This window comes from Lipomyces chichibuensis (assembly GCF_038497645.1).
Source record: "Lipomyces chichibuensis strain CBS 12929 unplaced genomic scaffold V1513scaffold_26, whole genome shotgun sequence".
In the NCBI taxonomy this organism is placed as follows: domain Eukaryota; kingdom Fungi; phylum Ascomycota; class Lipomycetes; order Lipomycetales; family Lipomycetaceae; genus Lipomyces; species Lipomyces chichibuensis.
This window is the reverse complement of record NW_027117478.1, coordinates 169,998-193,912: the sequence shown is the minus strand read 5'-3', so window position 1 is coordinate 193,912 and position 23,915 is coordinate 169,998. Positions and strand designations below refer to the sequence as shown.

Here is a 23,915-nt window from a genome sequence, read left to right as displayed (position 1 = left end):
AAAGTCGCGGCTCGTGGACGGCAAAGGGTGGCCCGGCCTCACGCGGGTCGGCACACGATCAGCTGCCCAGCTCTGTACTCGTTCTTCGTCTCTTAAGTGCAGGCGACAAACAGGATTTGTGCAGCCGAATATAATATATATATATAATATATATATTGAATTACGGATAATATCATTACGCAGCTGGCAAACCTTGATCAGCTATCCGACACCACTAGGCAGTGTTGCCGCGCACTGCGTTCGTGCATCCCACACACTTTTCCTTCTGCACTTTTCGTATCCCTTACGCCAGCTCAACTGTATTCTCGCGGACGCCTCTAATCTCGAATCAACTCTGTCAGCACCGGCTGCTGGATCTTTATTTACAAAATGGGCGGCTACTCCTTCCAGCCCGAAAATGTTCAGATATGTGTTATCATGTGAGTGCACGTTCCCATTAATCGACATCCGGCTAATTTCTTCTCTTCCTCTTCTTTAGGGTCGGGCTTCCCGCCAGAGGTAAATCCCTGATAGCACAAAAGAGTAAGTCTGGCTGCCTGCTGCGGCTACCAGTGATCGTATCTTGTCATGTTTGTGCATGCCTGCTGATTGCTTCTATGCAGTCGTGCGATATCTCACATGGCTCTCAATTCGAGCAAAGTGCTTCAACGTCGGCAACTATCGTCGACTCGAAACAGCACACCCAACTGCAGAGTTCTTCGATGTCAACAATCCTGAAGGCGAGCGCTTGCGCAAAATGGCCGCGGAGTCCGCTATTCGCGACATGTTCAGATGGTTCGACCATGAGCTAGGTGTCGTTGGCATCTTAGATGCTACAAACACTACAAAGAGCAGACGTAACTGGATCTTAGAACTGTGCCGCAAACGAAACGTGGAGCCTATGTTTGTCGAGAGCTGGTGTGATGACGAGGAGTTGATCATGCAAAATATAATGGACGTCAAGACGACCAGTCCGGACTATATAGGCCAAGACCCCGAGAAAGCGGCATTGGACTTTCGCAATAGAATCCGTAATTATGAAAAGGTTTACGAAACAATTTCTGAGCGCGATCTGACATACGTCAAACTCATCAACGTCGGCTCTCAAGTCATTATTAATCGCATTCAGTCCTACCTCGAATCCAGGATAGTGTACTATCTCATGAATTTGCATATTAAACCACGTTGTATTTGGTTAAGCAGGCATGGTGAATCTGCTTTTAACCTCACTGGCAAGATTGGAGGCGATTCTGACTTGTCAGCACGTGGACGCGAATACGCTCGTCAACTTCCTCAGTTGGTCAAAATGTCCGTCGGCGATAGGCCATTAACCGTTTGGACATCAACTCTCAAGAGGACACAGCAAACTGCTAAATATCTGCCATACAGACAATTGACGTGGAAGGCGCTAGACGAGCTTGATGCTGGACAATGTGACGGCTTGACTTACGAAGAAATCGAGAGCAGGTACCCGGATGATTTCGCAGCTCGCGACGAGAATAAATACGAAGTATGTTGTTATGCAAGCTTATCTTGTGTTGTCAGTGCCTAAATTATTGTAGTATCGTTATCCTGGAGGAGAATCATATCGGGACGTGGTCGTCAGACTTGAGCCAATTATCATGGAGCTAGAACGGCAGGAGAATATTATGATAGTGACACACCAGGCTGTACTGCGATGTATCTACGCCTATTTCATGAATGTTTCTCAGGATCAGAGTCCTTGGATGGAGGTACCTCTCCATACGCTTAGTATGTGCCATCGAAATAGAGGCGGTTATACAGTACTAACTGATCTCCAGTAAAGCTCGAGCCCAAGGCATATAGCACTGACGTAATCAGGCAAGTAGTCTACTTATTTTCTTGAAACTTGAAACAGTTTTCTAATGGCAGTGTGTAGAATCAAGGCAGATATTCCCGCCGTAAGCACATACCGAGAGAAGGGTCAATCTGCGAAGATTAAAAAGTAAATATTAGCATAATGAATTAGCATGCAGACATAGAGAATCGTGAATGCGGCGAATGGGTACGGAGACAGTGTATGATATATATGTGTGATATTTGGAACAGCTCATTGCATCCACAGCTTCCGCGATGGATTTTGTTCGTATTGTTCAGTAACTTTCTTACAGTAAAGACTACACACAAGATATATTTGAATGCCAAGCACTGAAATTTTTAGATGTGACGATTATTTTTAGTGCAGTTTTGATGCCCAAAATTTTTTTTTTATGAGGACACATTTTTTTGTTGTCGGTCACGATGCATAAAAGTAAATCAGTAGAGCAATTATGGTTCTTTTTGCACCGCCATACAAAACCCATTTCCCCGCAAACGCCACACTTACGGGCGTATATTATTATTCTCCATAGACGCGCCATCCTCTTCATGACACGTGCCCGTCTAATATGTTTGAACTCAGAGCCATAGCACAACGGTTCTGTCGTCAGCGGGTAATCCGTCCGGTTCCCGTCTGGTCTTTTTGGGCATGTGAAATTGTTGCTGCAACCCCCCGGGGCTCCGGCGGGTGCCTCGCCTCCAGGCTGGTTCACCATCTTTAGCTCTGCCCGCCCCCCCCTCGTCACGAGGCATTCCTCCAATTGCTTCTGCTTATTTTTACTACTATTTCAACACCCTCTGTGCCGTCTGTCTCCGGTTTAGTTCCAGTTGATGTTATGATTCCTATCAGAGAACTACAGAACAATGATCGGTATAAACTTGTCTCTACAATTCTAATATGCGGGTGTGCTTGCGTAAGCTAACACTATTTACGACGTAGACCACATCTTAGGGAGGCCTTCTCAGAATATCAAAAAAGTGCAGGTTCTTGTCGTAGCCTGCTTCTGGGTTGCATACATAATGCGCGGTCCGCGACATGGCCCTCCAATCATCACGGCTATCAGCAAGTTCCTTAGCAGGCATGCCACTGCCTGGCAGATCCACGTTCTTACAATGACTGGCCTGTACGTGCTTAAGAATATCGACAAACTGCTGAATCTACAGTCGCCAGAACCCTTGGCGGACCTTGTATGGTCAACCATTTGCATCCTGTTAACATCGCATGCTAACCCTGACTGTAGTATGGTAGATCATTCTTCAGAGCTTCATGGTTCCTCACCGCTTTGGATGCAGGCTTTTGGACTGCAATGCCGGTCAAGCCAAAGGCTGTCAGGGATATTGCCAGCATTCTATTTAGCATTTATTATTTGGTCTTTGCCGACCAAGCTGATGAGAAAGTGCGTCGCACAACTTCAATTCTCTTTGACCTGCTCTAATCTTCTCCTAGGTCCGCAAGGTGCGAGCTACCATTACTGCTGAACACTTAAGAATTTCGTGGGAAAAGTCAACGTCACCGTATTTAAGACTTGCAAAGATCTTCACATGCGCGCGCATTCAAACCTTGAAGGCTTTTGAAATGTCCAGACCTCCGAATAGCCCCTATAGATCGCGAATGAAAGCATACTTGTACTACGACGGTCCACGCCATACATTCAAGCATCATACACAAGTCTTGTTGGATTTTCCTGGTGGTGGATTTGTCAGTATGTCGCCGAGACACCACGACGACTCATTATGTGCATGGGCAAAGAAATTGAAAATCCCAGTCATTAGTCTCAATTATGGGTGTGTAGGTTCTACTTTATTAGCCTGTAGTAAATCTAACTTTTGAATAGAAAAGCGCCAGAGCACCCGTATCCATATAGTCTTGACGAGTGCTATGATGCCTATATGGAGATAGTTAGAACAAAGGGCAGATGTATTGGGCTCTCCGGCACAGTTGATCCTCAAGTTGTTCTAGTTGGCGACTCTGCGTAGGTTCTTATTTGTTAACCGATTGCTAATATGCAAATGCTGACCGGCCTACAGTGGCGGAAATTTTGTTGCAGGAGTGATGCTGAAACTGCTTACTACGCTGCCCCAACCTAGGCTACCAATTGCGGTCCTTATGATCTATCCAGCACTGGATCTCAACTTCAAGTATGTAGTTATGGCATCAATGGAGTGCACCGCATTGGTACTAATATATGAAACATAGTTCGTGGATGACTGATGAACAAATTCGACTGCTGAGGCAAGAAAGTGTGAAAGAGCTGAATAGTCCTGGGCTCATGAAGCGAAAAGAAAGCATATACCAGGGTCTTAGTGGTAAACTACAGGTCGAGGACGAAGACATGAGAGATATTGATGAATTCAGTCTGCCAAATAGTCTTGATACCGCAGATGCACTTAGTCGTGCTGGAACTGCATCTAACCTTCGTGAACCTGGCCGAAGAACGCAAGCCGAGCTTGCACGGGAGAAGAAAATTACGATCGGAACGTCTCTGGCCATGACATCTCGTGTATCCTATTTCGGTGACAAGATTATTACGCCGGAGATGTTAAGGGCTATGATTATTTTGTACATCGGGCCACATAGTCGTCCCGATTTTACCACAGACTATCTTCTGTCACCTGTCAACGCGCCATCTGAGCTTCTAGCTAAGTTTCCGAAAGTGTACATGATTTGTGGTGAAGTGGATCCTTTGGTAGATGACACTGTGATCTTCGCAGGAAGACTTCGCGAGGCGAAGCGTAGTGCTATGCTGAGATATGAGGCACTCGCGATGTCTAAGCCTCCGTCTATTCAAAGCGAAAGTGAGTTTGTGGATGTCATGTTGATTAGAGGAATTTCACATGGATTCATGCAAATACCTTTCTTACTACCTGAAGCGAAAGCAGCAATCTCTCGCTGTGCAGCGTGGATTCAAGAGGCGTTTGCTGTTCATGAGCCGCGGTATCGCACCGCACCTGGTATTCCATCGATCTCCATATCCAGTCCACAGACACAATCTAACAAGCCAGTGTCCTTGTCAGTATCAATAGGATCACAGCCGAAAAAGAGAGGCCCCCTTGCTCGAGTACTGCGGGGCATGTTGTCTCGGTCGGGATTAGGTTGGATTGCGCCGCTTTCGTCTGGCCCAATTGTCCATGATGAATATGACGATGACGACAATTTATTTTACGAATATGATGACGACGATGACGACTTTCTTGATTCTGACTTTGAACAAAGCAGGCCGCAATCTTCCGGCACTGGCGCGGCCGAATCTTTGTCACAATTTCGCCGGCAAACCGATCCGGAGTTGGCTAATGAAGCGCCGATCGAATTTTCAATTCCAGTTCGGAAACAGCTTACAAACGCGACCCCCCTTTCCATATCATCATCATCAAGTGGTGTGTTTACGTCGATTTCGCCACTATCGTCAAATGATAGTATTGATGGCACGGCTCATACCGTTGAGACCAAGCCATCACAACTTGCTCAGGGCATTAGGGATGAGAGTGATTCACCAATTATTCCGGGAAGTTCGAGACCCAACCCCGCTTCGTCTCGCGGGCGAAAGCCTAGAAGAAAGGTAGTTAGACACAGATCGTGGGATCAAAATCACCTTGTTATGGAGGGAGAGTTGATGGATAGGCGGCGAAACAATCTGGTGAGGTCATTGGCGGCTCTGGAGCAAGACGGCGTCCATCAACCTCCCATTTCAGACCTTACTAAAGTGAGTCCTATTCAGCCTCAGAAGGGTCCAGAACGTAAGAATGAGGATAAAACATGACTTGTCCAACATAGGATATTTTGTTAATTAATCAAGTCGTGAGAATACGTGTCGCGTACGCGTACTTGTACATACACAAGGAGATGCGCAACGATTGTTGTGAGTACAACGGGGCCGAATTCGAGAAGGGCATTTATTGTTGGACACGAGTGACGACTAGAAAATTCTGTAAATATTATATTTAGAACTGAAGAATCGACCGATCTGACAATTACAATCCGGCCAAAATCACCGCTACAACAAAACTGAAAAGTGGCAGAATAACCTATGCATTAGATGCGGGCATAAGTACTACATCGGAACTATGGTAAACATAAACTCAAAACCCATATATTGAAGATCCTATTATACACTTAATTGAAACGCGAGCCCCTAGCTTAACCATCGAAACCATAAAGTGAAAGCCATAATAACACAATAACACTAAAATAAATTATCCTTAAGCAATCCAAGATCTATGAACGTTCACCCCGGAGACGACGGGCAAGCTGGATATCCTTCGCCTGAATCGTAACACGCTTGGCGTGGATGGCGCAAAGATTGGTGTCTTCAAAGAGCGAGACAAGGTAAGCCTCAACTGACTCCTGAAGGGCACCAATAGCAGACGACTGGAAACGAAGATCAGTCTTGAAGTCTTGGGCAATTTCACGGACAAGACGCTGGAATGGAAGCTTTCGGATCAAAAGCTCAGTAGACTTCTGATAACGACGGATCTCACGAAGAGCGACGGTACCAGGTTTGTATCTGTGAGGCTTCTTCACACCACCAGTGGAAGGCGCGGACTTTCTGGCGGCCTTGGAGGCAAGTTGCTTGCGAGGGGCTAGAAACACGTTTAGCGCACTGATATACAATATATAATAAATATATAGAAAATGTTAAACATACCTTTGCCACCAGTGGACTTACGGGCGGTCTGCTTAGTACGAGCCATTACAATTTGTTGTGTGGAGTCGTGGAGTGTGAAGAGGCGAAAGGTGAAAATTGAAATACGAACAAGTGGGAGAGGAAAAGAATAGGCGACGTGGGCGGGGACAGCTTTATAGGAAAATAACGCGCGAGTGATGGGCTGAATGTAAACCCTAGCCCGGGGCTGGGGGGAATGCGGTTGGGTGGAATTGTGGCTTTTGGCGTCATGCGCAAAATAAAAAAATGTGGTGTGCAAATCGTGGAAATTGCGGTCTGTTTTTTGGGAGTTTTGCAAGAGTGCGCTGTTGTGCGATTCAGTATGTGGGCCGTCGTGTCATTCAGTCTGCGGCGTCGTTACACTACACCATGATTTTGTGCTTCCCCCGTTTGATGAAATTCCCCTAGCCCTCATCAGTCGCGCCCTTTTATATCCGTGCTCCCCCCCCAAGGGCCTAGTTAATTTCTTATTCTATTTTAATCTTCCATCTCAACTCTTACTTTCACTTATTATCTTCAATCAACATGTCTGGACGTGGCAAAGGTGGAAAGGGTCTTGGCAAGGGGTATGTTATCCATGTGATCTGCTTGCGCGTTCTCGTCTTTTAACAATTGTCAAGGGGTGCTAAGCGTCACCGAAAGATTCTTCGTGATAACATCCAGGGTATCACTAAGCCTGCAATTCGTCGTCTTGCCCGTCGTGGTGGTGTTAAGCGTATTTCTGCCTTGGTATGTAGTGCCGAGTTGACGTGTTGCCGTGAGTTGTGCTAATAATGCTTGCCGTACTAGATATATGAGGAGACTCGTGGTGTCCTAAAGTCGTTCCTCGAGAGTGTCATTCGTGATGCCGTTACTTACACCGAGCACGCTAAGCGTAAGACTGTCACTTCGCTCGATGTTGTTTATGCTTTGAAGCGCCAAGGACGCACTCTGTATGGTTTCGGCGGTTAAATTTGGGATCCTGTTGGTTGTGGGACTACGCGTTTATGTACAATAGAAACAGTTCTTTGCAATTATATTTCGGGTTATTGTATATTATTATCGAATACACTAGGAGTGACTAATCGTCTGATTTGCAAACGTGAGCACAAATCTACACGTAGATAGCAGCTTTCTCCAAATCTAATGCACTTCAGCGCAATGCCAGGAATGTTGTCGACGTAGCAGTAACAATCATGACAGCAAGGACGCTATGCGTTCCTATGATAACAAGTCGTGGTGTTGGGACGGTTGTTGCAAATGTGACACTCAAACGCGCCAGATATGCGCGTATTTAGTGCGTCATCGGTTTCGTCATTGTCGGTTTCGCGATGAGGGATCTAAAGCCCTGACCTTGAACCTGAGAAGAATAATGTGTCTCGTGTCATCGCTTGCTTGCCAGCTGCAGAACCAACCACCAAGCACAACCGACTGGATTCTTCTGGATTTTGCAAAATTGACTGAGAACATCTGACACAACACTGCGTAATACTGAGAGACTGTCCAGCGTAGCTGCCTAGTCGTTGTTAGCAGCGGATAGACAGAGTCGCGTAAGCGTGACCAGTGCAGAATGACAGCCCTAACCGCGCTTTATTGCACGTGTTCCTGGCGACGCGCCAGTGTTATTAATAAAAGTAGGCTTTTGCCCTGCCCTGCCCTTCGCCCATCTCCAACTCCACCTTTTTGCGCTGCTGACCCATCAGTCTATTTCTTTGGCATTTACTACTTCTCCCAGCTAGCTAATCACAGCACATCACATCACATCTGGTCGTCTTTTGAGGTCTACTCCTCAGATTCTCGTCGAGCGCACAATATTACTCTTTTCTGCTTTCATAGTTCCATTTTTGCCGCTGTCTCCAGCATACTACCTGTGCCATACACATCCGACTTGCAATTTGATCGATCACCTTGAAGCCCTCAGATCTGCAGGTATCACCCACTATCGCCGGCTTCGAGCGCACAGCGTCGTCCTCCCCGATGGCTGACTTTATCTTGTACGATACGCCAAACATTCATCGACCTTCAACTTCCTTCCACTTCCCGCAATCAGGAACTGGCTATGCGGCAGATTTTGACAACGCGATGTTCTTCCAATCTTCCAATCCCTACAACAACTCGAGTGCCAACACCAACACTTCTCCTACTTTCCGTCGACGAGAATCAACGTCTCTGCCTACTTCTCTTTCGTCGACTCCCACTCAGCCGTCCTTTTTTGCAGCCTATTACGCAAATAGCCGTGCCGATCCCAACGTTGGTGCGTCGGACGCCATAGACGACGCGATGACTGTTCCAGGTCTTTCGCCGTCTCCTGGTGTTACCAGGTCTGAGAGTGATGATTTTGGCAGCAACTCCTCGGGCATCGGTTCTGGTATGGTTTTGCGTAATCCGTTTGCCAACGGGGACGATATCACGCCTCCGTCCGGCAGGATGGATTGTGCCGATGACGAGAGTAAGCAGTATTCGCTCGGCCGGCGTATGTCTGAAGGTGAACATCATTTTGATAGCTCTGACGATGAAGCTGCTTTTGAGCATTTCAGCCGCGAATACTTACGATTGCCAACAGATCCGTCAACTGACTACGCACATCCATCCCATTTTAAGAATCCGAAACTCGAGCGAACCATTTCCGACGTCCTAGAAGATGAGCTATATTCACCTAATATGTCTCCTGTGCAGTCAACTGCTAGTGATGACTTCCTTTTGGATTTCGCGGACACTTTGCCCCATAGCTGGACTGCGAAGTCATTACCTGTCACTCGTACCGCGTCGCCTAGCTCATTCAGAGAGATGTCACCATTTCGAAAATCGTCACCTTATTACCCGGGCCCACCGCCGGACAGCCCGCTGATGCATTCTCAGTCCCATTACAATTTGTTTCCGTTGCCATCTACTAACATTGCGCCAATGGGAAACCAGCAAAAATTTCAACGTGTGCAACAGGCATCGGACAACTTGAGGGCTATGAGTTCCTCTCCACAGCCTTTACCAACACAGACTAAGTTTGTTCCAGTCCAGCAGAAGTCGCTGCAGCAACAGTTACAGCAGCTGCAATTGCAGAAGCAGCAGCAACACCAACACCACATGCAGCAACAGCCGCAGTTGCAATCTTTACCATTAAATCGGCCACCGCAGCTCATGGAACAGACGACCGCAAAGACAATATCTCCTAAGGAGGCCCTGCTGGACTACGTTGAGGGTGAAGGAACTATTTCAGAGCATGAGGTATCTCAAGTTGGCACCTCTCGGTTGTTTGCGACCACGCCGAGCTCTTCATCGAGCAGCCGCATGAACGCGAAACTGGAGGATCCCTCCGATGTGGAATCTGGTGATGAGTTAGCAGATTTTGAATTGTTCGCTAGACCGACGTCGTATCCGCGGTCGCAAGGTCAATATGAACCTCATAGTGAAGGCTTAGGTACGCCGACGCAATCTTCAGCGGTATCGTCTCCGGGAGGCTCCGATTATGGCGACTCTTCGACGTCGAATGTTGCATCTACCGCATCATCGATTGCCTCAAAGCATATCGGAGCGTCAGTAGATCGCGGTCTAAACATATCTTCACCAGCTGCGAGGGCGCCAGAAGGGACTGATGAACCGGCCATCTTTGTCTGTCCAGATTGCGGCAAGCGGTTTCCAAAAACTCAGCATTTGCAGTTACATCAGCGTACTCATAGTTTGACTCCGCCTCGGAAAAAGATTCCATTATCGGCACAGACTGGTCCGCATAGATGTACGTGGATTAATCCAGCGACGGGAAAAACATGCAACAAGGTCTTCTCTCGACCGTACGATCTTATTCGTCATCAAGAGACAATTCACGCGTCTAATAGAAGGACTTTTAAATGCGAGCTATGTGGCGACGATACTAAGACATTTTCACGACATGACGCCCTGGCTAGGCATATTAGAGTAAGTTTTGTCGAATTGTTGTCTAGACAAGTGAGGAAAATCTGACTGTGTAATAGGTCAAACATGAAAAGGGAAAGTAATGAATGGAAGGACGGAAAGTAATGAATGGAAGGACGTTCTTTGAGAGGGAGTTGAACTGCATTTTGGGGGCGTATGAGTGGTTTCTTATATAAGAGGATTAGTATAACATTGTTAGAAGAATGATGCACAAAAGTGTTTCCTATAAGCTATTTGGATATCGGGCTATGGTGTAAATTAGTACAATACTGCTCGGAATGTTTGGTTGATGGCGCATCATGGTTGATTGGTTGTATAACTTGTAGCTGGTGTTCGGAGTGAGTAAATTTTTCATTTTATACGCGTTCTATCCTTCAGTTTGTTAATGGGATTATTCTCTATCCTTTTTTGTCGTGATTATTAATTTATTGTATTGTATGTTATGATCTTCAATGTTAACTCTGTATAACAAGGTATGTTATCTAGATCTAATCGTCGTAAGGCCAATACTCTATCTTTATGCCATAGTATTCTGTCATACACGCAACCTTAATAGTAATAGTAACAGTATGTGCATTTCCTCGGACGACTATAACATGACCAATATGGGACGGCGCTCCTGCGGATTCGAGTCGTGATAACTTGTCCCAGCATGACTGCAATCGTCGTCATCCAGAGACTGCTGTATATTGATGTGTAGATTGCAAATTTCATAGCATTCACAAGTGTCCAAAAGCGTTGGATGGAGTCCTTATGAATTTCGGACATTCTTAAGCAATCGATAAACTGTGAAGCGCGTGAACACTAATAACATAGTGTTAGCTGATCAGCTCCGTAAAAACTGGTATTATAACTCCATACTCTTCAGAGCACATTGGCGCCCGAGTAATCTTCCAAGGACAGGAAATACCAGCGCTGTCAAGATGACTTGCAATTCCCGAATAGATTCATCCCACTCTGCCTGCGCATCTGATTTATCGTCAGAAGACCCACCAAGGATACTGTCGGCGTCACTAAAGTATTGATCTTTGTTCCCCATGCCAATCTATACAAAGAAATATCCTTGAATACAGTCTAATAAGCAGTTACTTTGTAGGCGTGGCTTCGTCCGCATGAGCATCAATATATTCGTGCGGACAATTGTAACACGAAGGAATCTGAGGTACAGTTGGCGAGTTGCAAAATGGTACTAACCCCGGTGATTTCTGTCAGGCGTGGAGCGATTCGGCGCTGAAAAGGCTCCATTTGTACGGTAGCCTTTCGACGTGCCTCGTCCGTGCCTCTGGCATGAGTTCGTCTGATATCGATTTTTGGCTAATAGGTCATCACTGCATACTACACTCGCCCTGCTTTTTAATGACAGCCCCGTGCTCCCGACATACTGGAACACTCTTCTTTGCAATTGTCATTAGTGGATGTTCTTAATTGCCCTGGTATACCGCTCTCTCATCAAGTTGGTTTCAACAAAGTTTAACTGGTAGCGTTCGTGGCCATGTCATTGCCTGGTCTACATCCAGGAAAGCCAAATCCGTTGCATCAAGCATTGAGTACGGCGTACTGGGAAGGGTTGAGACTCTTGGTGCGTTGTCTATTTAGTAGACTTTAGGTAGCGAACTGTTTGGCCGGGGGCTAATGTCTATTAGGCATATTCGTCTGGCAACAACTTAGTGGTGCTTTCGCAGCCCGGAGTGCTGAGACAGACGATATATCTGGACCGCGATGGTGGTGCATTGGAAATTGAAGAAAGCACAGGGCGGGTATGGGCTATCATTTCTATTTGATTTCGCAAGTTCAACATCACTCATACCTCTATATAGATTGCCATAGTGTCCGGGCCAAAGGTATTGATATACGTCCCTTCAGAGGAGCGAGGATCGCTGCTACGTGTAAGATTTGTCGTCGAACTTGTGGAATATCGCTCTAAACTTCGAATGTAGTGGGCTCTAGAATGGACTATCCATCTTGATCTCGATGACGGTATCCCCACGGGCGTGAATTGGGGAACTGAGAAGGAGATCTTCATATCGGGAAGGACGATATCTTTGTGGAGTATCTTCAAAGACGGTCCACAAAGATTGTGGAAGAAGCAGTAAGTCCTAATATGGGTTACGTCCGATGGGTTGTCACTGACATTGACACTTGCCTAGACTCGCAGTGCCCGCAATAATATCCGCCTTTTCGTTCGACGCATATTTGGCTGCAACAGTAGGGAAAAATGATAGATTAGTTAAAGTTTGGCGGCGGTTTTCCTATGATACATCAAATGTAGACTTCGATTTTTCATATTTGGCACATCCACGAGGAGTAACCGGATTAAGATGGCGACGCCCATTTAGTCGAGCGCAGTAAGTGTTAGTCACGGCATGTGATTCTGGATTGCTGGCTAATATACTGAAGGTCTATGGAAAATATTCTGTACACTGTATGTGCTGACGGAATATTACGGATATGGGCGCCTACGGATAGCATCGAGTCGTCATACATGCAAATGTGGGCGTCTTTGGACTTATTTGATGTTCTTCCGCGATCATCGCCAAAAGATATCCGGTATACATTTATTATTGACAACAAGGATTTTACTCGTGCTACGGAATCTGCAGTTAGAAATGCTAAAGATGACGATGCCTCGAACGAGAAGATGCAGAAGTTGATTGAGATCGCCAGCAAGAATCCGGACGTGTGTGTAGTCTTTGACCAGAACGGTCGCATGGCTGCCTTGGGTATAGAAAATATTGGATCGCGCATCCGTAAAGCGTTCAGCATCTTCGATATTTTTTATGAAGATACACCAATGAAAGATTTTCCTCGGCACTGCCAGCATCTATCATTTTTGGGCTTCGGCGCCAGCACTCCTGAGGAACCTGACTTTGTATTGCTTATCCATGATTTCAATGGAACAATCCGACATTACGATTCTAAATTTTCCGACTTGTTATATCCTGGAACAGAGCCTAACCGGTTGGCACTGAGACACGTCTGGACTGGCCACTATAAGTCCATTCAAAATTTGACCAGGACAGCGGATGGGAAGGCAATGCTCTCGTCTAGTAATCATGCAGAAAATATTGTTTGGGTACCACGATCAAAATTTGGCACTGTTATGCTAGATCCAATTAGTATTATAATGGCTCCTGATAAGGTTCAACGGTCAGTGATTTTAGAGGGCGGAAAATTTGTTGTTACGATGCAAAGTCAGGATCTAGTGCTATGGGACTGCAGGACACCAAAGGCAAAAAGAATTGCATACGACGCGTTATCATCGTTAGGTCGTAAGACAATTTTGAATCTGTCTCTGCTACCTGAGGCTAATGCCACGGAAGGCTTTCTGCATGTCGTGGCAATCTTCAGTGATCAACATGGTGTCGTCTGGGAAGTTCTCTTACCACCTGATTATCATAACTCAGTAAATTTTGGAACGTATATCAACGGGAAGGTTACACTCGGTGCCACAAACGGACATTCCTATGGAGCAGGATTAAGGCATGGTGGTTTACTTCGGAAGCTGGGCACATTTCAGTTCCCTGTTCCCGCTGGGGATGATCTGGTGCATGTATTGTCTGTTGATCCGGTTGGATGGAATGCAAAATTAACTGGTTCGATTGATGCATATACCCGTGACGTAGTCAATAGCATATCGAGCCAAGGAATGGTTCGATCATGGACCGCAAGGCTAGCCCCAGACGATGCAACCGTTCACTGGCTACAAATCGCGAAAGTTGATACGGGTATTAAAGCACTCAGTCTGGCCAAGGGGAGCTCGTTCAAAAAAATGGCTATAGTGGAGGCTGCTCCAACTAGGTTGACAATTTGGGATATTGGCGAAGAGCATCTTGAGTATGAAGAGAATTTTAGAAGCTCTGATTCTATTAAAGATTTGGATTGGACGACAACTCCTGATTCTCAGAGTATATTGGCTGTAGGCTTCCTTAATAGGGTGTTGCTTTACTGTCAGTTGCGATTCGACTACACAAGGGAACTTCCTGCATGGGCCTCATTCAGAGAAATAAAAATTCGACCGTAAGCACCGCAACGAAGTATTATTGTCAGTGCTGGTGTTGTTAACTAATTATTAGATACACTCCACGAGCTATTGGTGATTCAATTTGGCTTGATGACGGTACTCTTGTCATCGGTTCCGGAAACCAATTGTTCACGCATGACAAAAAGGTCGATACTCATGCGGCTATTAAGTCACTGCATCTCACAACCCATAAGATGCCTTTGCGGAATATCTTTGACATCGTATCAGTCTTAAATGGTCCGTTACCTATATACCATCCACAGTTTGTTGCGCAGTCTATTTTTGTCGGGAAAACAGATCCTACTCGAAAAATATTCGTTCAACTTTTTAAGGCCTTGAAATTCAGTGTGACTTCAGATGCCAATATCGCGGATATTGATAGTACTCTCGGAATGGATATTTATGACTTCATAGAACCGGCGACGACAAGCAATGTATGTCTCATGCTATGACTGAAGGAGTTGTCGAGCAATGCTAATAGGATAGGCTCTCTCTTATTCAGCGCGATCTCGATCGCAGAAGTACTCGCGACTATTTTCCAATCAATTCTCGGACGAGGAAGACTATTCTATATTCAATGAAAAAGTGGCCACCAGTCTCAATGAGTACTTAACTAAAGTGTCACTTCCTTATCTGACGAGTCACCAACAGATTAGTTTGGCGGCGATGATTGAAGGAATGGGTCAAGTTGAGGAGCATCGTCGTTCCTTGGACGAAAATGGAGTCCGGTATTTACTTTCATTCCGCTTATTTGTACTTCATCGTGAGTCGATGATGCAAATGCCATATCGTGATCATAATTGGGCCTTCCATTCCCAGTCACAGGAGATTCTTGTGGATCTAGTTTCAAAATCGTTCAATGGGAGAATGACTTGGCAACAAGCAAGAGAATGTGGCATCTTTATGTGGCTGAAAAATCCTAGCGTGGTTCGGCAACAGTTCGAGACATTGGCAAGAATAATATACACGAGCTCCGAGCCTCGGAATCCCGTGGATTGTACGCTCTATTATCTTGCATTAAAGAAAAAGCAAGTTCTTTTGGGATTGTGGCGAATGGCTACGTGGCATAAAGAACAACGAGTCATGTTAAAATTTTTGGCAAACAATTTTGCCGAGCCGCGTTGGAAAAGTGCCGCTCTCAAGAACGCATATGTGCTTTTAAGCAAACAGCGTTATGAGTATGCTGCGGCTTTCTTCTTGCTTGGTGATAGTCTACGCGATGCAGTTAACGTATGTGTGCGGAATTTGTATGATATACAGCTTGCCATTGCCATTGCTCGTGTTTATGAGGGAGGGGATGAAGGTCCTGTTTTTATGGAGCTGTTGAAGAAGGAAATTCTCCCTATGGCTTACCGCACAGGCGACAGGTGGCTTGCTAGCTGGGCTTTTTGGAATTGTCAGAGGAAAGATTTGGCACTGAAATGCATCTTCTCTTCTTTTAGAGATGAAATTGATATTGACGAATCGGAGCCAGAGGATTTAGAGAGCAAAATGTTTTTTGTGGAAGATCCAGTGCTGGTGGTTTTATATCAACAAATCAGGGAATCTCTAAAAAAGGATATTCATGAGAGCATTGGTATAACAGCGGCAGTGGAAACCCAGTTTGTTCTTCATATTGCAAAATTGTATGATAGAATGGGTTGCGACATTTTGGCCCTTGATTTGACGAAAAATTGGAAATTTGTGGATAAACTTGGAACTGAAGCTGTTCCATCAAAGAGTGTTTTAGATATGTGGGGCTAGCTATTGTGCATCAATGTATTATTTCTCATGTTTGGGTCGAGTAGTTTATCCCATGTGCAATATAATTAAATTTGGCATTCTTTTTTATTTTAACCAGTCATAATACAATTTGAGTTAGCGTAATACGTTAATATAGCCACGGAATGGAGTAGGCAACAAGCATTTTACAGAGTTATTGATATGAGGAATGCCACGAATGCGACGGCATCAGATATAATATCCTACAATCGCCAACGATCGCAAAACCACTGAATATGAGTGCACTCTCCTCGAATATCGATATTTTTAGCACTCGCCAGCGTTCTCTGCATCAGTTTGGAAAAAATCTAGTCCTAGATAGGTTAGTAACGAGAGCCGGCAAACTTGGTAATTCCAATCTTTGACAAGCCGTCATATTTGGAGATGTGCAGAATAAAACTTACTCCTTTTGGTCTCAATGCTTGGAGCTTGAAAGACCTATCGGTGACTCTTCCCAGGGAATTGCTACAAATCAAATAGATATAGTGACGACAATTTGCGGATTATTGTCGCAAAGATGTACGGATGACGCAAATGACTTAGTATCCACAAGGTAATTGAGTCGCATTTTGGCATTAAGTGTCTAAATAATTTGATGCTACTTGTCTTTTGGAAGATATTGAGACATGATAATGACTGTCACGACTCACGAATCATGTAGTCGAGTTTTCATACTGGGCAATGAGCCGAAACAAGGCCATTGCTTCAATTTGCCTTAACTGTTAGTGGTGGTGAGTGCTCAAATACAATTCTTAGTCTGTATCTGTATGAAATGCCATTAGGCGCACAAGGGTCACATTGCTACACAAAACTGTTACGAAAGCGTTAGAGTTTAGTGCAGTTAGTGTGGCAAAATCCTTCAATGATCACTCGTTCGCTTGCCTAATATGACAAAAAATCTCAGTGACGGTGTGTGACAATTGAAACAGGCCCTGAAAGCAAGGCCCACGAAGGCAAGGCAAAGCGAAGGACAATAGATAGTGTATGATGATGGATCGTTAAGGTTCTTAATTTATCTCAATGTCTAGACTAAGATAGAGAAAAACGATAAAAGAGCGAATAAAATTGAATAGCTCGAGGAGGTGGCAGACGAGAATAAATCAAGACATACTGTAGCGTTAGAATGTAACGACATCTTTATTCTCCTAGCACTCTACAACACCTGTCACTGTATACTTCATTCAGCTCCTTGCCTTTTATGTTTGTTTCTGGAAACTTAGGTAGGATCTTCAACTCCTATCTCTTTTTGTTTCCTCAGCCCATGCGCTTTAGTGCCAGACTAATCATGGCCCCATCACTGACCCATCCTGGATTCAGTTACTTTGTTTAACATACGGTCTGAATCACCCATAGACCAAGTTTATGGGACGCATGTGACCCCGCCGACTTTTCTTGGTTGCATAATTGTCGCCAGTACCCCACATTGGACGGATCAAACATACGCTAGTCCCATAGAGGAATGGTCGATATATTCCCCATGAATCTCCAATTGATGTCGATGTCAGAGGGGCAGCACATCAGAAGGCCTGACACGAACATAGAAAAAGTTTGGGATATAGCGAGTTAATCCGATAATTAATTGTACGACAGTGGTCAAACTTTGTTTTGAAAGCCGACAACCCTTATCTTCGGCGGAACAGGAGCGGATAAAATGCAATTAATTATATGTCCTGTTGTCTGCACTGCCAAGGATATCTTATCTTGCCTAGATATCTTGTCGGCTTCTCTATTTTCTTGGATGTGTGTCGGCGCCGTCATTTGCAACGCAACATTTCTTATCACGCAACGAACTTGCCGGCCAGATATCCTACGAAGGCAGGTCATTGTGGCCGTAGCGTGAAGCAAGTTCCAGGCCGAAACACGACTTCGTGAAGCTCCGAGCTCTGACAACTGGGCCCATGAACGTATCGTACCGTGCAAAAGCCAACGTTTGATTTGGAGCATGGTTTTGAGTTTAGTAGATCCTCACAAAGTGTGCACGCGCAGCTTAAGACTAGCCAAGTTCAGGTACAGATCTGTTCAAGATGAATATGGTTACTTCGGTATAGAGAGGCTAAATATATTGATTCGCTCTTGATTACCACACCTTTGGCCAGTTAGGTTGCCAACCCTGGCATGCAAGAGGCAGCTGAGAGGTATTGGGACAGATAGTGTCGCCTAGCACAGGAAAGGTGTGTAGTAGAAGGATTGATGTTTCCTTTGGAAGTCTTATCGCCTTATTGTATGCAAACTTTATCGAAGCATTGATAAGGGTTATTTTCATAATAATTTGTAGTTCTCGCTTGGACCACCAATATTGGTACCGTAGAAAAAGCAACGTTTCTATGATTTTACAATAACAACCGTAGTCTTGACGTACATATGAGATTCAAAATGCGTTAATCAATATTTTCTGGGAATCTATAGCTAAGCCTCCTGGTGAACGTCGGTATGTGAATAAACTTGCTCGCTGTCTACTATTTTACCTTATGATGTCTTATTTTATAGAAGCCTTGGATCAGAAAAATATCAACAATTCCTATGTTGGTGGTATGAAGGAAGCTGTAAGTGGAGTTTAACAGCAATCCATTTACGTTTACAGACGTTAACTATCTTAAGACAATAGCTTAACCTGGATGGATATACACTTGCTACTTGGCACATATGTGGGATGTGAAACGTCGTGGCCGTATGGTTATTAAGTACGGCTCATATGTTAACCGTGAATATGTAGTAGATTACTCTACAGGCTCTTTGGGTGTGATCAAAGGAGGCGAAATCACTGAGGATGTCCATGAAATAAGATCGATAGATGTTGAGCGTGACTCTGACCTGATCTATCCAAAGAAGAAGTGCTTGGGTTGAGGATTATGTATGGCTACCATGTGGGTAGTTGGTGACATGCCTTGAAAGTACATCTGTTATTCTATGATTACTAGTAAGACAATGCCATTTAGGCCCGTGGAGAGTACATTTCACTTAAATTGAGTCGCTTTTGCCTGTGGTTGGAGCTAAATTACTCCAAGCACTACCTCATGTAAAGTCGCCGAAGTCTCTTGACCAAGTGCGAGCCCCTTCCTTGGCTACTTGTCAGTTTAAATTATTCGAGCAGTGCTGATAACACTTATTGTTCTCCGAAGAAAGTTATGACGTGCTATTCCTCTTTAGCTGGTGGAGTTTTGTGGTATGTGTAATGGTCCTAACTCAACTAGCATATAAATTCGAACATGAGATAGGCAATAACTCAGGAAATCTTTCTATTGTACTAACAGCAAACAAGTAAGTCAACTAAAAGTCAGCAACCAATATTTTTCCCCTTACCTCGCGGAATTATGATCCGGTCTAGAAGAGTTGGCAGAAGCGGCGGTAAAGGTAACTGTATCTCTGTCCGGGAATGTCCTTGGGTTGACTTGTGAAAAGACTGTCCTTGATGCAAACAAGTCTCCAGGTCTCAATTTTCGCCAGTCGTAATGTGCCATGATGTTCTGGACAACGAGAAAAGATTAGACGCTCGGCAAATAACTGCGTTATGACAGCCTTCCACTATCTGGTCATCTGGGACATAATATCGTACAGAGATTCCTGCTCCGTCTCTCTTAAATGGGAGTACATCACCAGCTTCCGGAAGTTTCATCAAGAGCCTCATCTTAAGACTGTTCTGACGCATCAGAGGTGAAACCACAAGGAAATTTTGATGTCCCAAACCTTTCTGCAAATAGGGGCCACATCGAACATATTCCCATTGTTGCACATGCGTCACCCAAGGATGGCTCCGAACAAAATAATTTGACTAGAAGTTGCTATGCAAATTGAAGCACTCCAGGAGCTAACGTGCCCATAAGAACTGAACATGCGGTCGACGTGATTTTCGAGCAGTGGCCTATAAACTCACGAACTAGTGGACAATACAAAAGCCAACTTCTGATCCTCCGGAGGATCGCACAGGGCTTTCTGCTCTGAGAATCACACTTGGATTGCAGCTGGTAGAGCCCAGCAAAAGCTCCTGTAATCATGTCTAGCCCCATAGTTAGAGAGAAATAAGTTCAGTACCGTTAAGAAGCTCCGCGTCTGAATCAAGCAGTTCATTTATCTGGTTCATACGAATCAAACATCTCGCCGTCCGCACATATTGTTTGCCAGCGAAGATTGCCCAGTAATGGTTTCAGCTGAGAATTATAATCCAGCTTGCTTCCCGTGGTGGCTTCGACGGGCATGTTTTCCACAAATTTAGTATCATGAATTACCTGGACCATTGGCGTCCAATGTTCCCATTGAGCGTCAAACTGAGATCTAAACTAGGCCGCTGAATAAGCGCAAGTGGATCCGTTAATATTTTGAGTCTGTTCTTGAAGGTATTATTATAGCATTTTTATGTTGGTGCGGGTATGATGTACATTGATTGATCAACCTGGAAGAAAGCAATCGGTGACGTATGAATTCAGCGAGAAAGTCATAATTTACAATAAACTATAATGCAATGATTGAGATGCATAGTCGAAATCAGCAGAGAATATCAAACCATCTAATAATCTAACACCAGCGTATGCATGCACTCCAACAACATGAAATATAACAACTAGATAACCGACGAGAAGTGGCACACAACTAGTTGTGCCGGGTAAAAGTAGCGCATGGAGGCAAACGATGCCATTTAGCCAATCCAATATCAGCCGATTAGCGTGCTAGGTTGGCGAGCACTTGATCAGGGGGCGCATGGCTAACAAGCGGAAATAGAGAGCAATTTATGACAATTTGCCGGAGGTATGGTTCAATATTACGAAGTAATCATTCGTCAGAGAGCTTTTGCACGACATTTTATAGCCGAATTTGAGCCCCGCAAGTACCATCCTGAAGCTATGAGCAGTGAATCCCATCACCATCCTGCAGTCACCCTCCAGTTGCTTGACATGAGGATCCCGTAAAGAGGTCCGCAGTTTGTGTGGCTCTCATCACACCATCATTTTGGATGCCTACAACGAAAGGAATAAGATTTGGTATGGACACAATGCTCCGTACGGGGACGGCGTTTCGTATATTTATGCCTCGAACAACAAAGTTTCTTGGCGAGGGTCAACTTTAATGAAGCGCCAGTTGGATTGGTTTTGTTCGGAAGAAGTCTTTCGCAAGAGATCACACCGACAAGGGCAAGGATAATGTTATGAGACAAAGCCATGATTTTTCATATTTTCTCAGAAACAGTCCGGAACAAAGGAGGGTCAATGCACCCAGCCCTAAAGCACAGAATGCAGCTTGATGAAAGAGATTTCTAAATTCATCATATTATTGTGCAATGAATCACGTTTAAAAAAAAAAAACTAAACGCGTGTTTGGTTTAATCTCCCTGATTCGCTTCATATATACAACAACGATGATATAAACAATCAACCCAGACCTCAGAATCATGGATGCGAAGCACCACCAACCGATTAGGACCACGAGTTCCTCAAACCTAAATTTCCGGCACTTCAGCGTACATTTGTTCTATTCGTTGCCTCCCAACATGACATCACCACATCCACTGTATCTCATCCTGTGAGCAGAAGGCCTACAAAGAGCCTTGTGGAGGCTGATTAAGGGAGATGCGGGTTGCTGCGCTGCAATCAGAGAGAGGTGCGATGCAACATGCTCACGTGGGCACCAGCCTATCTCTCTTGCAACAGGGATGCCATCACATCGGCTAGCGTTTGCCGTTCTACGAAAAGTTGACCATTATAAACCACGTGTTGAGGCCAAATAGCATTGAAATTTAAACATGATTGTTGCTACAAGTGCATGGATTGTTAGATCAAAGCTGATATGCGTAATTGTTATTATTTTCTTTACATGACTGGAGTGGGAAGCTTTGTCTTGTGCGTATTTGTGCCTGAACCCTGTCTTCCGATTCCTCCACGTTGTCCGCTCAAAAACGACTTCTCCATCCAGACGGGCTGTCGACCACGCACGAACGCTTGAGTCTCCGGACATTGGGTCAACACTAAATAGATAGCCAGTGACTGGACAGGGATACTTAAAAAGAAAGTCGTGTAATACTATCAGATAACCATTTTGTAACCAATCTGCAATATCGGACGCCAAATTTTGGTTGAGATTGATCATTGAAAAAAGTCAAGATAACGCACATGGTTATGGGTAACGCATTCCATAAGCAGTGAGCCACACCTGTAGTGCCGCATCACAGATACAATTTTATTAAAATAAGTTAATTTAAAAATTCTACGAGTTCCTAAGTTTTTCTGCACGTTCGATCGAGTATTATGACCAGTTTCGCCTCAATTGCCACATCGCCTTTGTTACGTTTGGTGTTCACCTAATTTATCGTTTCTTCCTCGTTTGATGCGTATCAGTTTATCGACCTCTAGAGACATTCCTTGTACTGTAAGGTTTCGTAAGGTTTCCTCCATGCTGAAACGCTTCGACTGCGCTGGAGACACCGATTTGCGGCCTGAGCCGCCGTTTAATAGGTTTACACCTCCGCTTGGGACGAATGCGTCACCATCTCGGCACCACTTGATAAGTCGATCTAGTGCCTGATTGATGGGGGCTTGGCGAACTACTCTGGTGCCCTGCTATTCGGACTTTTATCAGACAGACCTCTTTACGTTTGAAGATGCGCTATAGTATATGGTGTTTCAAGCGGAAATTTGAGGAGGAGTCGGTGGGATTTGCACTCTATGCTACGCCAGCTGGATAGCTTGTTAGAACATTAACTATGAGGATTAGGCGGGGAGTCAGCGCATTTTAAGATCTCTTCCTGCGCCCCCGTCCGAGCCTCTACAGACCAATAAAGACATAGAATTACAAAAAGGACTGATGAAAACTTATATGATTACAAATAAAGAAAACAAGCGAAAGCCGAGCACCGAGCAACCGAGCGGAAGGCCGACCCGGCGGAGAGTCCGCCGCAGTGCACCGACGGCACGGCGGTCGTTGATGGGGTACGTGCCCGCCTCAGGACTGAACTCGATCTGGCAATAGTTCCAGCTGGGTAGGTTCAAAGCGAAGCCTCCTTGAATGTCGTTCTTTGTCATGGTGACCTGATTAGCTTCCCGAAATGCAGGGAGAAACTCGAGCTTGGTAATGTGATTGTTTGAACCCCCATAAGATCCTCGATTTGTTGTCCGTGTGCCTTTTCACCAAAACATCCAACATCAAGTGGTTGTATGAAGATATGGGATGAATGGGGAGGCATGCAAAACGTAACTATATTATTGTCTTTGCAGAAATGATCGAATTGAGCCGAAATATGAAATAATAATGTTAATTCTAAAATTGCAACAGAGTTTCAACATCTCACAACCCTTGTTCAATGTAAGCAGCTAAGAAAATACGGTTAGTAGAGATTGCTAAGGTGTGGAAAGTGTCTCATTCGGTGGTGGCATATACTTGAATAAACTTTTGCTTATCGCATGATGAGTAGATTCCATCTTGCACCAAAACCCGGAGTTTCGATGCAGTCCGCCAGGCAATTAGACCTGCGATTCCCTCAAAATAGACTCACAGTCGGCGCCGACGAATATAGGTGGAGATCTGAAGTGGCTCTTTACACACTGGTACCTCGAAACTGTTCGTCGTAGCATTAATCGATTCATGTTAGGTTCGTCAAATCTTCTACTTCGAAGTGTTTCGCTGTCATTAAGGCAACGATAGTGACTCCGATAGCTTCAGAGTTGCGACTGAATTCCCCTAATTATTTCTGTAAGGAAGTTTTATTAGAGCAGCCTTAAGTGACAGTGTGATGCATTGCTTAAATACATTAAAAAACACCAAAACATTTTGTTGTTGGCGTACAC

At 44.8% G+C, this 23,915-nt stretch overlaps 8 protein-coding genes across 8 annotated transcripts; 6 read left to right on the top strand and 2 right to left on the bottom strand.

The window, feature by feature from the left end:
* Positions 1 to 67: 67 nt before the first annotated feature.
* On the top strand, positions 68 to 2,215 carry V1513DRAFT_465498 (6-phosphofructo-2-kinase-domain-containing protein). Its single transcript, XM_066900039.1, has 6 exons — positions 68 to 419; positions 479 to 522; positions 603 to 1,489; positions 1,542 to 1,731; positions 1,782 to 1,821; positions 1,880 to 2,215. Exons 1-6 carry the CDS (start codon positions 370 to 372, stop codon positions 1,947 to 1,949), a joined length of 1,281 nt encoding a protein of 426 aa, XP_066752495.1. The 5' UTR covers positions 68 to 369; the 3' UTR covers positions 1,950 to 2,215.
* A 148-nt stretch (positions 2,216 to 2,363) lies between these two features.
* On the top strand, positions 2,364 to 5,790 carry V1513DRAFT_448462 (Alpha/Beta hydrolase protein). The gene is made up of 7 exons (XM_066898542.1): positions 2,364 to 2,689; positions 2,759 to 3,006; positions 3,060 to 3,215; positions 3,266 to 3,603; positions 3,654 to 3,791; positions 3,847 to 3,957; positions 4,016 to 5,790. The coding sequence occupies exons 1-7, from the start codon at positions 2,683 to 2,685 to the stop codon at positions 5,574 to 5,576; spliced, it is 2,559 nt and encodes an 852-aa protein (XP_066752494.1). The 5' UTR covers positions 2,364 to 2,682; the 3' UTR covers positions 5,577 to 5,790.
* Positions 5,741 to 6,564, bottom strand: V1513DRAFT_417422 (histone-fold-containing protein). The gene is made up of 2 exons (XM_066895869.1): positions 6,462 to 6,564; positions 5,741 to 6,396 (listed from the first exon to the last, which is right to left on the bottom strand). The coding sequence occupies exons 1-2, from the start codon at positions 6,505 to 6,507 to the stop codon at positions 6,032 to 6,034; spliced, it is 411 nt and encodes a 136-aa protein (XP_066752493.1). The 5' UTR covers positions 6,508 to 6,564; the 3' UTR covers positions 5,741 to 6,031.
* Positions 6,565 to 6,882: 318 nt separating this feature from the next.
* On the top strand, positions 6,883 to 7,559 carry V1513DRAFT_448455 (histone-fold-containing protein). Its single transcript, XM_066898541.1, has 3 exons — positions 6,883 to 7,045; positions 7,100 to 7,208; positions 7,269 to 7,559. The coding sequence occupies exons 1-3, from the start codon at positions 7,005 to 7,007 to the stop codon at positions 7,428 to 7,430; spliced, it is 312 nt and encodes a 103-aa protein (XP_066752492.1). The 5' UTR covers positions 6,883 to 7,004; the 3' UTR covers positions 7,431 to 7,559.
* A 568-nt stretch (positions 7,560 to 8,127) lies between these two features.
* Positions 8,128 to 10,866, top strand: V1513DRAFT_448453 (uncharacterized protein). Its single transcript, XM_066898540.1, has 3 exons — positions 8,128 to 8,943; positions 9,022 to 10,367; positions 10,424 to 10,866. Exons 1-3 carry the CDS (start codon positions 8,436 to 8,438, stop codon positions 10,445 to 10,447), a joined length of 1,878 nt encoding a protein of 625 aa, XP_066752491.1. The 5' UTR covers positions 8,128 to 8,435; the 3' UTR covers positions 10,448 to 10,866.
* On the bottom strand, positions 10,773 to 11,571 carry V1513DRAFT_402523 (uncharacterized protein). The gene is made up of 2 exons (XM_066895531.1): positions 11,226 to 11,571; positions 10,773 to 11,168 (listed from the first exon to the last, which is right to left on the bottom strand). The coding sequence occupies exons 1-2, from the start codon at positions 11,401 to 11,403 to the stop codon at positions 11,116 to 11,118; spliced, it is 231 nt and encodes a 76-aa protein (XP_066752490.1). The 5' UTR covers positions 11,404 to 11,571; the 3' UTR covers positions 10,773 to 11,115.
* A 19-nt stretch (positions 11,572 to 11,590) lies between these two features.
* On the top strand, positions 11,591 to 16,282 carry V1513DRAFT_417411 (RAVE protein 1 C terminal-domain-containing protein). Its single transcript, XM_066895868.1, has 8 exons — positions 11,591 to 11,943; positions 12,008 to 12,121; positions 12,182 to 12,250; positions 12,302 to 12,453; positions 12,512 to 12,709; positions 12,762 to 14,381; positions 14,438 to 14,819; positions 14,872 to 16,282. The coding sequence occupies exons 1-8, from the start codon at positions 11,857 to 11,859 to the stop codon at positions 16,126 to 16,128; spliced, it is 3,879 nt and encodes a 1,292-aa protein (XP_066752489.1). The 5' UTR covers positions 11,591 to 11,856; the 3' UTR covers positions 16,129 to 16,282.
* Positions 16,283 to 18,513: 2,231 nt separating this feature from the next.
* On the top strand, positions 18,514 to 19,092 carry V1513DRAFT_145263 (uncharacterized protein). The gene is made up of 3 exons (XM_066894224.1): positions 18,514 to 18,574; positions 18,634 to 18,689; positions 18,745 to 19,092. The coding sequence occupies exon 3, from the start codon at positions 18,790 to 18,792 to the stop codon at positions 18,988 to 18,990; it is 201 nt and encodes a 66-aa protein (XP_066752488.1). The 5' UTR covers positions 18,514 to 18,574; positions 18,634 to 18,689; positions 18,745 to 18,789; the 3' UTR covers positions 18,991 to 19,092.
* The last annotated feature ends 4,823 nt before the right edge of the window (positions 19,093 to 23,915 follow it).